The sequence below is a fragment of the Caretta caretta genome, chromosome 9 (assembly GCF_965140235.1).
Source record: "Caretta caretta isolate rCarCar2 chromosome 9, rCarCar1.hap1, whole genome shotgun sequence".
Lineage (NCBI taxonomy): Eukaryota > Metazoa > Chordata > Testudines > Cheloniidae > Caretta > Caretta caretta.
The window spans coordinates 41,616,388-41,632,392 of NC_134214.1; the positions used below are offsets into that span (position 1 = coordinate 41,616,388).

General features: G+C 45.5%; 1 protein-coding gene across 4 annotated transcripts in view; it reads left to right on the forward strand.

Annotated features, from left to right (window-relative positions):
- The window catches only part of NMNAT3 (nicotinamide nucleotide adenylyltransferase 3), a 75,411-nt gene that overhangs the window by 15,421 nt on the left and 43,985 nt on the right, over window positions 1-16,005 (forward strand). For all 4 annotated transcript variants that reach the window (XR_007358412.2, XM_048863873.2, XM_048863872.2 and 1 more), the window contains one exon: window positions 13,785-13,936. Coding sequence is in view for 3 of the 4 variants with exons in the window: in XM_048863872.2 (XP_048719829.1) it covers window positions 13,785-13,936 (152 nt within the window). In the remaining variant the exon portion in view is untranslated. The remainder of the gene's footprint in view (window positions 1-13,784; window positions 13,937-16,005) is intronic.

The window sequence follows — 16,005 nt, forward strand, 5'->3', positions numbered from 1 at the left end:
GCTGACTGTTCCTGATCACTTTCCTCTCATGTAAGTGCTTCAGGATTGATTCCTTGAGGACCTGCTCCATGATTTTTCCGGGGACTGAGGTGAGGCTGACTGGCCTGTAGTTCCCAGGATCCTCCTTCTTCCCTTTTTTAAAGATTGGCACTACATTAGCCTTTTTCCAGTCATCTGGGACTTCCCCCGTTCGCCACGAGTTTTCAAAGATAATGGCCAATGGCTCTGCAATCACAGCCGCCAATTCCTTTAGCACTCTCGGATGCAACTCGTCCGGCCCCATGGATTTGTGCACGTCCAGCTTTTCTAAATAGTCCCTAACAACCTCTTTCTCCACAGCGGGCTGGCCATCTACTCCCCATGTTGTGATGCTCAGCGCAGCAGTCTGGGAGCTGTCCTTGTTAGTGAAGACAGAGGCAAAAAAAGCAGAGAGCACATTAGCTTTTTCCACATCCTCTGTCACTAGGTTGCCTCCCTCATTCAGTAAGGGGCCCACACTTTCCTTGGCTTTCTTCTTGTTGCCAACATACCTGAAGAAACCCTTCTTGTTACTCTTGACATCTCTTGCTAGCTGCAGCTCCAGGTGCGATTTGGCCCTCCTGATTTCATTCCTACATGCCCAAGCAATATTTTTATACTCTTCCCTGGTCATATGTCCAACCTTCCACTTCTTGTGAGCTTCTTTTTTATGTTTAAGATCCGCTAGGATTTCACCGTTAAGCCAAGCTGGTCGCCTGCCATATTTACTATTCTTTCGACTCATCGGGATGGTTTGTCCCTGTAACCTCAACAGGGATTCCTTGAAATACAGCCAACTCTCCTGGACTCCTTTCCCCTTCATGTTAGTCCCCCAAGGGATCCTACCCATCCGTTCCCTGAGGGAGTCGAAGTCTGCTTTCCTGAAGTCCAGGGTCCGTATCCTGCTGCTTACCTTTCTTCCCTGTGTCAGGATCCTGAACTCAACCAACTCATGGTCACTGCCTCCCAGATTCCCGTCCACTTTTGCTTCCCCCACTAATTCTTCCCGGTTTGTGAGCAGCAGGTCAAGAAAAGCTCCCCCCCTAGTTGGCTCCTCTAGCACTTGCACCAGGAAATTGTCCCCTATGCTTTCCAAAAACTTCCTGGATTGTCTATGCACCGCTGTGTTGCTCTCCCAGCAGATATCAGGAAGATTAAAGTCACCCATGAGAACCAGGGCGTGCGATCTAGTGGCTTCTGCGAGTTGCCGGAAGAAAGCCTCGTCCACCTCATCCCCGTGGTCCGGTGGTCTATAGCAGACTCCCACCACTACATCACTCTTGTTGCTCACACTTCTAAACTTAATCCAGAGACACTCAGGTTTTTCTGCAGTTTCGTACCGGAGCTCTGAGCAGTCATACTGCTCCCTTACATACAGTGCTACTCCCCCACCTTTTCTGCCCTGCCTGTCCTTCCTGAACAGTTTATAACCATCCATGACAGTACTCCAGTCATGTGAGTTATCCCACCAAGTCTCTGTTATTCCAATCATGTCATAATTCCTTGACATCACCAGGACCTCCAGTTCTCCCTGCTTGTTTCCAAGGCTTTGTGCATTCGTATATAAGCACTTGAGATAACCTGCTGATCGCCCCTCATTCTCAGTATGAGGCAGGAGCCCTCCCCTCCCAGACGTTCCTGCCTGAACTTATGATCCATTTCCATTCAGGCCTAGAACCTTCTCAGTAGTTTCTAAAACAAGCACATTTGTTTTTCAGTTCTTTAGCTCCATCAGTACAGCTGACATACTCCCCGTTGGGGAAAAGGTAAATTGCCCAATCTTGCCTCGAATCTGGGAGATCAAATCCTTCCTTTTTATAATAGTAGTTAAAGTTAACATTTCCCTTGCATTTGATTCTCTCAGGAGCTTAGATGAAAAGGCAGTTAACACTCTTCATCCTGTTCCCTTTGCTATAACTCTGCTTGATTTTAAGCCTTTAGTTAATTAATGTCATACAGAAAGTTGTGCAAATGTGTGCTTTGTCTACACCTGAGAATAACCTCATCCAGCAGTCAGTGTAGCTATACAGGGGGTCCCTGGTATACATCTCTCACTTATCCGTTGTTTCTGATATCCATCGCTCATCAATAGGGGAACATGTTCCGATTTATGTTGGTCCTGATTTGCATATCTGTCGTTTGCACAGATCGGGACTGATATAACTTAGAACATGTTCCCCTCTTGTATAGTATAGTACTGTACTTGCGTCCACCGGCCACGGTCAAGGCTTATTACCTACGGAGAACGTTCTCCATGCTAATTAAGGAGACAGCCGGTGAAGGAAAGCCCAGTGTAAAGGAGTTTTGGAAGTCCTACAACATCTTGAATGTCGTGGAAAACGTTGCCGCGTCAATAGAAGAGGTCACTTCACAATGTATATATGGCATTTGGCGCTGTGCATGGCCAGATGCTGTCCACAGCTTTGTGGGATTTGATGTCATTCCTGCTCTCGAGCAAGAAATTGTCAAGTTGGCGAAGAATGTCGGCTTCGAGAAGGTGGAGGAGGAGGGTGTACAGGAATTGTTGTAGTCTCATGCTGAGCAAATGAGGAACTGATTGAGCTGGACCAATAATGGATATCCGAAAAAAGCAAGAATGATGATGACGTAGGGCAGGAAGCCAGGAGTCTGACAACAAAGAAATTCTCCCGTTTCTTTGGATTGCTGGATGAGATGATGGAAATCATATAGAGCAGTGATCCTTTTCGTGAACGGTCTGCCAAAGTCTGAAGGGCTCTCAATAATGCAGTGGCTTGCTACAGGGAGATCTATCGTTCAGAGATTCATGCAGGAGAGCAAATGTCAATAAAATCCTTTTTTAAGACTTCTGCAACCAAAAGCCAGCCACGGAAAAGCCAGCCCAAGAAAACCTAGCTATCCTACCTAAGTTTAGTGTAATTGACGCTGTTTTATACTGTATTACTGTATTGTATTTACTATATTAAAATGTTCTGTGTGTTTGAACGGCATTAGTAGGGTTCTACATTATTTTCTTCAATGTTTTATGTGTAAAATGTGTACTGTAGAACCTGTCATTGTAAAATGCTACACTGTTTAAGCGAAAAGAACATTGTCATAAGTGGATGTGGTGAAGTTGTGAATGCATCCCCCTCTTATTCCATTATTTCTTATGGGGAAAAATTCCCTGGTATATGTCGTTTCAGTATCCATTGCCCTTTCCAAGAGCGCAACCCCAGTGTATACAAGGGACCCCCTGTATTAGTGCATATCTCTATGGTTAGACAGCTTCAAGAAAGGATAACACTATCTCAGTTAGTGCAAATCCTAACCTGCCTCGTTCTGTGTTTAGGGGTTGGCACTGGGTCAGGTACCCTGACTGCTGAATCAGGGCTATTCCTGTGGCCATATCTACACTACAAACTTTGGTCAGCTCACATTATGTCGGCATACATCTGCTGAAGTTTGTAAATCACTCGGGCATGTGCATACTTGACTACTTGCACCGGCACTGTGCATGCTTATCCTGAGTGCTTGTGCATGGCTGGAGCACCCATAGAAAAAAAATTAACTGGTGCTTAGCACCCACCAGCAGCCAACCTCCCCTTCCTTCCCCCCCCCCACTCCTGCCTGCTGATGGCCCTGCCAATCAACTCCTCCCCCTCCCTCCCAGTGCCTCCCACCCGCTGTGGCGTGGGGGAGGCACTGGGAGGGAAGAAGGGGGAGGAGTGGGGACAGGGTGTGTTAAGGTGGGGGAGTGGAGCAGGGGTGGGAAGAGACAGGGTGGGGACTTGGGGGAATAGGTGGAGTGGGAGCGGGCCTGGGGCTGAGTGGGGGATGAGCACCACTGGGAAAAATTAGAAGCTGGCGCCTGTGCTGGAAGGGACCTTGAGAGGTCATCTATTCCAGTCCCCTGCACTCATGGCAGAACTAAGTATTATCTAGACTATTCCTGACAAGCGTGTGTTTAACCTGCCCTTAAAAATCTCCAGTGATGGGGATTCCACAACCCCCCTAGAATGCCTTTGGGGGTCAGTTTACTGAGGGACAGCGAAAAACAATTCAAGGTCGTTAGTGGTGGTCTTGGAGCTGCAGATGGCGGAGTGCAGCTTTTGGGCCTGAGAAATGAGCACTGAATGGTGGGATTGGATCATAATGTAGATTTGGGTCAACGAGCAATGGCTGCAGAACTTTCAGATGTAAAAAGCCACATTCCTAGATCTGTGTGCTGGGCTTGCCCCAGCCCTCCAGGACAGGGACACCAAAATGAGAGCTGCACTAACAGTGGAGAAGGGATTGGCATTTTATTCCTTGAGGAATTCTGTTCCAAAAAATTAAAAATGCTGTGCACAATATTTTAAAATTCTGCATATTTTATTTGTCAAAACAACACAATGTAATTATGCCAGTTTCAATTATTTTGGTAATTTATTTCAAATATGTCAGCAAGTATGTCTGTAACAATACAGATAACAAAAAAGATTCAGGAAATGTTTTATGACAAATAGATTGCTTATTAATATAAAACTTTGAGTAATTAAGGCTACATTTTAGTCACTGGTATTTTTAGTAAAAGTCATGGACAGGTCATGGGCAGTAAAGAAAAATTCACAGCCTGTGACCTGCCCATGACTTTTTTACTATTTACCCTTGACTAAAACTTGGGGGGGGGGTAATCTGGGGAGGGAAGCCTGGGTGCCTGGGGGTCAGGGGAGCACCATTGTGCAGCCCGGGACCCCTGCAGCTACTGGCGGGAGGGGTTGGCAGGGCCAGCAGGTTCCCTATCTGGTTACGCACCTTCCTCCCACCCCAGCAGCAGAATTTGGGTGTGGGAGGGGGTTGGGATAGAGTGAGGCGGGGTCTGGGCAGTGCTTACCTGGGGGCTCCCCAAAGCAGCAACATCCCCCTTGCTCAGCTGCTAGGCGGGGGTGTGGCCAGGCAGCTCTGCACGCTGCTTCCACCAGGCACTGCTCCCGTTGGCTGCGGTTCCCTTTGCTATCCCAGGCCTTTATGCCTCCCTACCGTCTTTGAGCTCCCTCCTTTTCTAGCAGACCTATATTGGTTGCAGTTGTGAGTGCCAGCCTCCATTATAGTCAGTTGTGGCAGCTGCATGAGGGTGGGGTCAGGGTGCTTGCCTGTAAGCAGAAGAGGCTCTCCTCTCCCTTCTGCCTCTGCTCAGTGTGGGGTTTGTAGACCAGTTACACTGCTTCTTGTGTCTTGTTGCCTCGTAGGTATTATGGAGGGGGAAAGCTGCCACCAGGGTGGAGATAGAGCAGCTGATTCCTGACTTTGAACAGCCAGACACAAGGACTATTACAAGAGCCCAACTTGGAGTTGTGTGGTTGAAGAAGGTTGGAAAGAGCACTTCAGTGGTCAGCTACGATAGTGTTCTGTACTGGTGTTTTATGGGTGCTGCTAAGAACTGTGTAATGCTCGTTGTACGGGTTTGTAAATGTGACTAGGTGTTTTCCTGAAGCTATGCATTATGTGGTGCTTGCTATATGTTTACAAGTAGTGTTTGCTTTGACTACCGCTATGCATTATTGCAGTATTGGTTGTGAAGTAATAAAGATAATTTGATTCTCCAAAAATAGAACTTTATTGAGTGGGGAAAAAACAATATGGAAAACCAGTGTGCAAACCCCCAGGCAATGTTATACACATTTTTAACATAATTTAGTGGGTGAAAATATAAAATTAGAAAGGAAATAAACATTAGTACATTTGAGTATACATATGCCAACCATGCTTATAGTCCATTGTACGCATACGCCAACCGTGCTTCTCACAGGTCAGTGTATGTAAACTGTGTTTTTTCTTGCTGTTCCCTAGCATAGAGTGGAGGGGTAATGATGTGCACTGAGATACCACGTGGTATGTTAGAGGAGTGTAGGGAGCAGCGACCATGGTGTTCTCTAAAGCCTGCAAAGGGTGAAAACTCGGATTTTTTTAAGCCTGTAGGTCAACCTGGGTCTGCAGCATTTGGATTTGCTGCCTCAGAAGACCCATGTCCTGATGCATTTCCCTCTTCTTGTCCTGCTGAGACTTCTGGGCCTTTTTCTTGTCCTCCCTTTTTCCATGTTGTCAGACACATTGGCCTTCCAAGCCCTTTGGTCACGGTCCAGTGCAGCAGCAGCTTGAGAATCTTGCAGAACATGTCCTCCCTAGTCCTCTTCCTTCTGTTTCCCCTGCCCCCCGCCCAACCCAATAGGGGACTAAAAGGCAGATGTCGGCTCTACCTCTGTTTGTCGGCTCTACCTCTGTATGGCATGCAGTTCCTTGTAGAAGCGGCAGGTCTGCTTCATAGCATGAAATCTGTTGTTGGCCTCCTCGGCCTTGTTGTATGCCTGGCGAAGTTTCTTTGCTGTGACGCGGCACTGCTACTGATCCCTGTTGTACCCCTTTGCCCGCATCCCCCATGCAGTCTAGTTGTAGATGTTCACGTTTCTGTGGCTGGTCCGTAGCTGTGCTTGCACAACCCTTTCTCCACACAGGCCCAGGAGATCCAGTACTTCTGTTTACTCCAGGTAGGCGCTTGTCGCTGTTAGGCAGTTGCACGCAACAAGGGTGAGCTGCTAGGTGAACTCGCTGAGGAGTGATTAGAAAAAGGCATTTCAAAAACATGCGGGGGGACGGGGGGCAGGGATTACATCTGTTCTCTGTGACCTCGGGGCAGTGAAGTTTAACGTTTTGCGACCAGTCCAGAGCGATCACTGTCGCAAGGAATGGGGCATTGTGGGACAGCTGCTGGAGGACCTTTAGGGTCAACACAAGTTATATAGTATCTACTCCTGAGGGTATTCTGTGGAAAAAAAAAAATAAAAATTATGCGCAGAATATTTTAAAATTCTGCGAATTTTATTTGTCAAATAAATGTGGAGGCTATCTGGGTGTGGGCAGCTCAGTGGAGGACCCAGATTGGGGGGAGGGGGGATTTGGATCCACAGGGGCTTGTTGGGGGCTTCTGGGTGCAATGGTAATGGGATTCTGCAGCGGGGTCCAGGTGAAGGTGATTGGGGCTCAGCGGGAGGGTCTGGATGTGGGGGGCCTAGTTGGGGGTCCTGATGCTAGCGGAGTGGGTCTCAGTGGGGTTGGGATTCAGGTGCGGGTGGCTTGTCGGGGTGGTTCAGGTGCAGAGGGAGTGGGGCTTTTTGGGGGGGAGTTTTGAGTGTGGGGGCATGAGGCTTGGTGGGAGAGTCTGGGTATGAGGGGTTCTGGATGCATGGGAGTTGGGCGGGGTTATAGAGGGATCCCTCCCTCTGCAGCTGAGGAACTATGGATGCTGGAAGCTGGTGTGGGGGGAGTTTGAAGAGCTTCCTGCAGCTGGGGGAGAAATCTGGGAGTTGGTCTGACCCGGACCCGGACGCCATACAGGGGAAGAGGAAGTCCCATCCTCCCCCATCAAGGACTAGCAGCTGAGCCTGGTGCAAGGTAGGAGCCACCAGCTGGGTCTTCCCCAGTCCTGCCTACTGCCTCACAGTGATTTACCTCTCTGCTGGCTGCCCTGGGCACCCAAATCATACTGCTGGGGAGGGTTGCATGACTGTGTGGCTTCCCCATCAGAAAGTCATCTTTCTGCAGGGAAACAAAGAAATCTGTGAGGGACATAAATTCTGTGCATGCACAGTGGCGCAGAATTTCCCCAGCAGTAAGTATCCTCACTTACACTGTTGACCTCAGTAGGTCAACCATGGCTCTATGCAATTTGAGGAGGGGTTTTATTGCGTCGCTGTAGTGAGGTGCTTGTGTCAGCCAAAGAAAAAGTTGAATGTAGACATGAGCACAAATAGTTCTATACAAGGTGACTTACATTGTAGTGTAGACCAGGCCTGAGTCTTAGGTTCATTTTGAGGGTTTTCCTCTCCTGGCACACGTCTTCTTTAGATACTTAATCTGGGGTAGATACAAACGCTATGTCACACTAGGAAGCTAGAAATCTCCTCTTTCCAGTGGCATAAAGCTTCAGCTCCTAGCCATCTTGTGCTACAAAATATTGGGGTTTAAGTGGTCATGATTTAACATTACAGGAAAACTGTTGTGCCCTAGGATTTAATTTTGCTTGAATTGGGGTGCAATAAGTGGAAGGGGTGGGGGTCTCCTTCATTTCGGGAAGTTTTTTTTGTTTTGTTTTTAATGGCAGCTATCTAAAGCTGCTCAGGGGATTGGAACCTTTAAGTCCAGCAAAATTTGCCAGATTAGAGATGAAGGGAAGAAGATTATATTGGGTGCAATTAGACCAGCAGGGACTCTTGTGCTGTCCCCCTTCCCCCCCTTGGTTTAAAAGAGAAGGTGCTGACAGCATGAAGGCACCTCCCTTTTGGAATGCATCTCCCTTCCCTCCCCTGGTCTGAAATAACCTAAGCCTGCTTGCCTTCCAAGCACACTGCAAAGCCCATCTATTTGAGTGGGCTGTCAAGAAGGGCTAAAGCCCTTGGGGGTGGGTTTTCTGTTTGGGGACAAGGTGGGCTGGGAGGTTTAATTCATGTGGGGCCTGCTGAGTGTTGTTTAGGATTGTCAGGGTTCTCTCCCCACTCTGAACTCTAGGGTATAGATGTGGGGACCCACATGAAAGACCCCCTAAGTTTATTTCTACCAGCTTAGGTTAAAACTTCCCCAAGGCATCAATTCTTTGTCCTTGGAGGGTATGCTGCCACCACCAAGTGATTTAACAAAGAATCAGGGAAAGGACCACTTGGAGTTCCTATTTCCCCAAAATATCCCCCCAAGCCCTTACATCCCCTTTCCTAGGCGGGCTTGAGAATAATATCCTAACCAATTGCTTACAAAGTGATCGCAGACCCAAACCCTGGGTCTTAGGACAATAGAGAAATCAGTCAGGTTCTTAAAAGAAGGATTTTATTTAAAAAAAAAAAAAGTAAAAATCATCTCTGTAAAATCAGGATGGAAAATAACTTTACAGGGTAATAAAAGATTCAAAACCACAGCAGAACTTCCTCTAGGCTTAGTTTCAAAGTTACAAAAAACAGGAATAAACCTCCCTCCAGCAAAGGAAAAATTCACAAGCAAAACAAAAGATAATCTAACACGCCTTGCTTGGCTTTTACTTACAATTTTTGTAATATGAGAGACTTTTAGGATGGTTTATAGGAGAAGGAGTTTTCTGACCTGATGCTTCTCTGCTTCCCAAGAGAATACACACAACAAAGCCTTCCCCCCCCAATTTGAAAGTATCTTCTTTCCCCATTGGTCCTTTTGGTCAGGTGCCAACGAGGTTATTTGAGCTTCTTAACCCCTTACAGGTAAGGAGGAATTCTAGGCTACCCTTAGGTGCATGGCTATGCAAGGATGCAATGTGTTGGGTCGTAGGAGGAGTTGCTTTGTAACTCCTCGTTATTGTGCATTTAAATTGATGTCAGTGGAGCTTAGAGCTCTGCATTTTGTGTGGCACTTTTAAGTCAAAATGAAAATAAATACTTGGTTTGTACTAGCAGTGCTGTCTGGTTATTACCAATAAAAATGTACTTTTTGAGTCCACCTTTAGAGTCCATGAAGTATAAATATGTAAAACCAGGGACTGAGCTTTCCAGGGAATGTAGAAATCTTTCCCGGGGGGAAGGAACCATCCACTTCTGTGGAATATAAATACACTTTCATTAAAAATAAATTCCATTTATAACCTTCATGGGGGCAAAAGAAAGCTGTGAAGCATAAACCAAGTATAACCAATGCAGTAATGTCTTCCTAAGTCTGCAAAGAAACAGCTGTGGTGTCACTGCCTCTGCTGGCAGAAGGGAGTGTGGCTGCCACGGTTGTTCCTAGGAATAGGGAGCCCCAGGAGGAGTGGGGGACACAACCACTCCAGAGGAGGGCTCTGTGTGTTTGTAGTGCTGACATCATCTGCTGTCTGCACACAGGGCTCCGTGGAGGCTTGGGCTGGGGAGGAACAGCCTAAATTGAGTTATTGAGGCCAGGCGATCCCCAGTAACGACAACTTGGCCTGGCTTGAACTGATTTATTGGCCGGGGGTGGGAGGGGGAAGCTTTGATTGATTTGCTGCCAATATAGGGAGGGTAGCAGAGTTCATCCAGCAAAAATCTGGGGCCTTTGGTGAATGCTTAGACAGGCTGGCAATAGGGTGGATTGATTGAGATCAATGATTTTAATCATTTAAATCATGAATTTTAAATGTGTTTTGCATTTGTACTTTTTAGTTATTTTCCTAAAGAAAGGTTGATTCTTATTGGTCAGGAACCACTGACATGTTGATTTGCAACTAAATATAGTCTTTACACTAAATATGGTGCTTCCTTTTTGCTATGTCTATACTCTTTTACGCAAATATATAGCTTGATTTACGTGTATTCAGAATTTTACTTTTTTATTATGCTAGAAAATGGTGAATCTTATATCTTATTTACTAGATGAATATTTTTTTCCAAGTTCTATTTGGATGGAAATTAAAATTCAATTAAAAATACACAAAACCAGATTTTTTAATTAGGTAAATAGAGCCGCCTTAATTGGTCTGGATACATAAGAAAAATATTTTATCAAAATGTGGTTTGCATTTAAAACTAACTGATTCATTAAACAAGGGAAGTACTGTATTATCTGTAGTTAGTGAACTGAACTGATTGTTTTTGGTCACCATGTCATTCAAGATTTTAGAACTAGTAAATCTCATCATCTCACGCCTAGTTTTTATTCATAGATTGGGAGAGGAAAACAAGCTTTTCTGCTTTTTCAGTTGCCACTCAGTTTCTTGACTTTGAATGAACTAGTCACTGGACTGAAGTAGTTGAATAAACTGAAGTGAAAAAAAATACTCCCTCTCTGCACTGCAGAAGATGCTACTATTGTCAGAAGGTGGTTTAGCACTTCAACAAACTCTGGTTCCAGGTGCTTAGCTAGTGACTTCAGCAATTTGGCTTTCTTTAAAAATTGGCAGCAAATGTGTACTGCTTAATATATTTATTGCCATATCATTACATTTAAGCTGTTCTGAGTAAAAACGGGCGGTGAAGGGGAGAAGAGGCTTCCTCATTATGGATCATTAAGGGTCAACTACACTACAACAATAATCATGTTGGAGAACCTGAACACAGGTTTGACTTGCTGTGTAGATGGATCTAGCTGTGCTGTAACTATATCCCTGAATCATGCTACAACCCTTGTTGACAAACACGTCAAACCAATCATAGAATCATAGAATATCAGGGTTGGAAGGGACCCCAGAAGGTCATCTAGTCCAACCCCCTGCTCGAAGCAGGACCAATTCCCAGTTAAATCATCCCAGCCAGGGCTTTGTCAAGCCTGACCTTAAAAACCTCTAAGGAAGGAGATTCTACCACCTCCCTAGGTAACGCATTCCAGTGTTTCACCACCCTCATAGTGAAAAAGATTTTCCTAATATCCAACCTAAACCTCCCCCACTGCAACTTGAGACCATTACTCCTCGTTCTGTCATCTGCTACCATTGAGAACAGTCTAGAGCCAATCTAATAGCTTTCTTTGATAGGATAACAAGCATTGTGGATGGGGGGAAGCGGTATATGTGGTATATCTTGAATTTAGTAAGGCTTTTGATACTGTCTCACATGACCTTCTTATAAACAAACTAAGGCAGTGGTTCTCAAACTAGGGCCGCCGCTTGTTCAGGGAAAGCCCCTGGCTGGCTGGGCCGTTTTTTTTTACCTGCGTTGTCTGCAGGTTCGCCCAATCGCAGCTCCCTCTGGCCACGATTTGTCGCTTCAGGCCAGTGGGGGCTGCAGGAAGTGGCGTGGGCCAAGGGATGTGCTGCTGCCCTTCCTGCACCCCCCATTTGCCTGGAGCGGCAAACCGCGGCCAGTGGGAGCCGCAGTCAGCCGAACCTGTGGACGCGGCAGGTAAACAAACCTGTCCAGCTCACCAGGGTCTTTCCCTGAACAAGCGGCGGCCCTAGTTTGAGAACCGCTGAACTAGGGAAATACAACCTAGATGAAGCTACAATAAGTTGGGTGCATAACTGGCTGGAAAACTCTTCCCAGAGAGTAGTGGTCAGTGCTTCACAGTCAAGCTGGAATGGCATATCAAGTGGGGTCCCTCAGGGCTCAGTTCTGGATCCGATTCTGTTCAATGTCTTCATCAGTGATTTAGATAATGGCATAGGGAGTACACTTACACTGCTGACGCATATTTAACTCTGTAACATTCGTATATCCCAGAATGATGATTGATTTTTTGGTATTAGCAGGAGTTTTGTAAGCAAGGCACAGGAAGTAATTCTCCCATTCTAGTCTGCGGGTTTGTTTAGCCTAGAGAAGAGAAGACTGAGGGGGGACATGATAACAGTTTTTAAGTATGTTAAAGGCGGAGGGAGTAAATTGTTCGTGTTAACCTGTGAGGATAGGACAAGAAGCAATGGGTTTAAATTGCAATAAGGGCTGTTTAACTTGGACATTAGAAAAAACTTCCTAACTGTCAGAGTGGTTAAGCACTGGAATAAATTGTGTAGGGAGGTTGTGAAATCTCTGTCATTGGATATTTTTAAGAACAGGGTAGATAAATGCCTGTCAGGGATGGTCTAGATCAGGGGTTGGCAACCTTTGAGGTGTGCCGAGTCTTCATTTATTCACTTTAATTTAAGGTTTTGCGTGCCATTAATACATTTTAACGTTTTTAGAAGGTGTCTCTCTATAAGTCTATATGTTCTATAACTAAACTATTGTCATATGTAAAGTAAAAAAGAGTTTCAAAATATTTAAGAAGCTTCATTTAAAATTAAATTTAAATGCTGATCTTATGCTGCTGGCCCACTCAGCCCGCTGCCAGCCTGGGGTTCCGTTCAACTAGGCTAGCAGCAGGCTGAGCGGGGCTGGCGGCCAGGACCCTGGCTGGCAAGGGGCTGAGCAGCTCAGCCTGCTGCCACTCAACCCGCTGCTGGTCTGGGGTTCAGTCCACCGGCTCCTGCCAGCCAGGGTTCTGGCTGCCAGCCCCGCTTAGCCCGCTGCCGGTCTGGGATCCCGGCCCTACCCACATAGAGTGGGTACCTATCTTCTCCCTGGTTCTAGCCCATTCTCTTCCTCTCTCTCTGCACTGAGCGGAGGGTGGGAGTGCACTGAGCACAGGGCTGGGGGTTGGGGTGCAGGGTCTGGCCAGGAGCTAGAATGAGGGAGGGGGCTCAGGGTTGGGGCAAGAGGTTTGGGTGTGGAGTGCTTACCTGGGAAGCTCCCATTTGGTGCAAGGGGTGGGGATGGGAATGTGGGGGGTGCAAGAGTTAGGACATGGGGCATGAGGGGGCTGGGTATGTGGGGGGTGCAGAGTCAGGGCAGGAGGCTGGGGTGTGTGGGGGGTGCAGGGGTCAGGTCAGAGGGCTGGGTGTGTGTGAGCTCACGAAAGCTTATGCTCAAATAAATTTGTTAGTCTCCAAGGTGCCACAAGTACTCCTGTTCTTTTTGCAAGTACAGACTAACACGGCTGCTACTCTGAAACCTGTCATGACGCAAAAATGTATGTTTTGTAAAAAACATTAAGATCATGAAGGTTTTGGTGATCGCTCTCAAGAGCAATTATTTTGTTCAGAAGACCATTTTATTTTCTCGTAGCATTACTTTCCTAACTTTTCTGTTTCCAGAACATTATTAGGGGTGTGTCCATAGATTTAATTTCTGTACAAATATAGGGGTTTTTGATTTAATACTCACCTGGCATATATTCTGATGGTGCTGTCTGCTGATCTCTTGACATTTTACTAATGTTCCAATGATGAGCAGTTCTGAAAATGGTAATTCATTATTTATTATTGTGAGAAACAGCTGTGGAATACCTCTCTGAGGCAAGAGTTATTTTAATAGTTATTTTTCCTTTAGGGTGAAATGCTGGTCAAGATCTTGGTGTGCAGTATCGGTCATGATGAAGAGCCGGCTACCTCTTGTTCTCCTTGCGTGCGGCTCCTTTAACCCCATCACAAACATGCACATGCGTTTATTTGAGCTGGCTAGAGATCACCTTCATCAAACAGGTCAGTAGGATGGAGTTTGTGCAGCCCTCTTGGGGAACATGGAGTATTTGAAATGAAAGGAAGGTTGGATTTTCCAGTCTCGGAACTAAGGGCTGATTGGGTGTCATTTTAACATTTTCTCATTTTCATGGTATTATTTTTTGCTAATTAAGTATGAGTCTTTGATAACACACTTGATGGAATGTTCAATAAAGAAATCCTAATGTTGTTACCTCCTCCTGTTGAGTCTGGTTACCCACTGTGGAGATTTCATAACAAGGTGTTCGCACAAGTGCAGATAGTTTTGTAAACAGTTTTAAGATCTCATTTGCAGATTTGGAAATTTGCTGCAGGCTGGCTCCGGTGAAAGTGCACCGTTCTTTGGAATGGAGAAGAAGCATTTATGTTGAAATTTTGCAGTTTTATGATGATGTAATTTTATATGAAGAAATGGTATAGTTTGCAGTTTTGACTACCAGGCAAAACTGGGAAGGGGAAAAAAGTGAGTTTAATTACTCATTACCCATATTCGTTAAAGGGTAGAACTTTCCTCCTCTAGCAAAACAGTCTACATGAGGGACAGGAGGTCAAAATTTCAGCAAGCTAGGAAGTCTCAGCAGCTAAGCGGAAGTGGGTAGTGGCCTAGAGAATCAGCAGTCTAAAAGAAAGCAAGAATCTGAAGCAGCACAGTACTGCTAGGAAGGAAAGAATCCTAAAATTGATTAATTCTTAATTCCTGAGTGCTTTCTCCCAGAAATTGTCAGGGAGTGGGGATAAAGAAGTGTGCGGGAGGGAAAGAATGGGTAGGGAGATAAGGCATTTGAAAGTGGTTGGAGAATAGCAGTAGCAGGAATTGTTTGGTCAAACATGGGGATCCAGAAATGCTGCTAACCTGCATTGGTTAGAGAGCAGCAATTGCATGCTAATAGCATGCTTTAAGAGGAAACTGAATGGTTTTCTGGATGGAGAATTGCTAAGCTGCCTTTGTTGTACTAAAGGGTTTCAATCATCTAAGAGCACCAGAACTAAATAGTTAAAGGAGGTTTGAAGTGGGCTTCCCTTCTTTTGGGTTACTGCTGCCCCTGCTGTACAGTCGGACAGAGAGAGGTTGGGCAGGGGTAGGAGTGGGTCATCTGCTCCAATATGGCAGGCAGCACAGCTGAGGTGGTGTGAAGTGGGAAACAATCTGATACTGTAACAGGCCAGTAGCTGATTGCTTTCCCTGAAGCTAGGACTGAACCTGGAAATGAATTATGACTGTCTGAATCACAGTTCATTCCCTGGTCTTCTCTGGCAGATTGTTAAATAACAATTTAGCCCAAATTTTATTAGAAATGTACCTTTAGAAGATTGAAATGAAAGTTTTGCTTTGCAATGTGACAGTCAGTTCTTTGATGTGTGATAGTGTTGTTGAATTGAAATTGAATGAGTTAGGCTGTTGTTGTGTCAGTGTGATAAGTTGTGGGGTTAGTGGGCTAATGTTTGGTGATTGGTATTGTGAGGGTTGTAACTTGTTTTTTTTACTTTTTCATTTAATCAGTGCTGTCAAGGTTCCTTCCCCACTCTGAACTCTAGGGTACAGATGTGGGGACCTGCATGAAAGACCCCCTAAGCTTATTCTTACCAGCTTAGGTTAAAAGCTGCCACCACCAAAGTGTTACACAAAGAAAAGGGAAAGAGCCCACTTGGAAACGTCTTTCCCCCCGAAATCCCCCCCAAGCCCTACACCCCCATTCCTGGGGAAGGCTTGATAAAAATCCTCACCTTTTTGCATAGGTGAACACAGACCCAGATCCTTGAATCTTAAGAACAATGAAAAAGAAATCAGGTTCTTAAAAGAAGAATTTTAATTAAAGAAAAAGTAAAAGAATCACCTCTGTAAAATACCTTAAATACTTTACAGGGTAGTCAGATTCAAAACATAGAGAATCCCTCTAGGCAAAACCTTAAGTTACAAAAAGATACAAAAACAGGAATATACATTCCATTCAGCAAAACTTATTTTATCAGCCATTCAAACAAAACAGAATCTAACACATATCTAACTAGATTGCTTACTAACTCTTTACAGGAGTTCTGACCTGCATTCC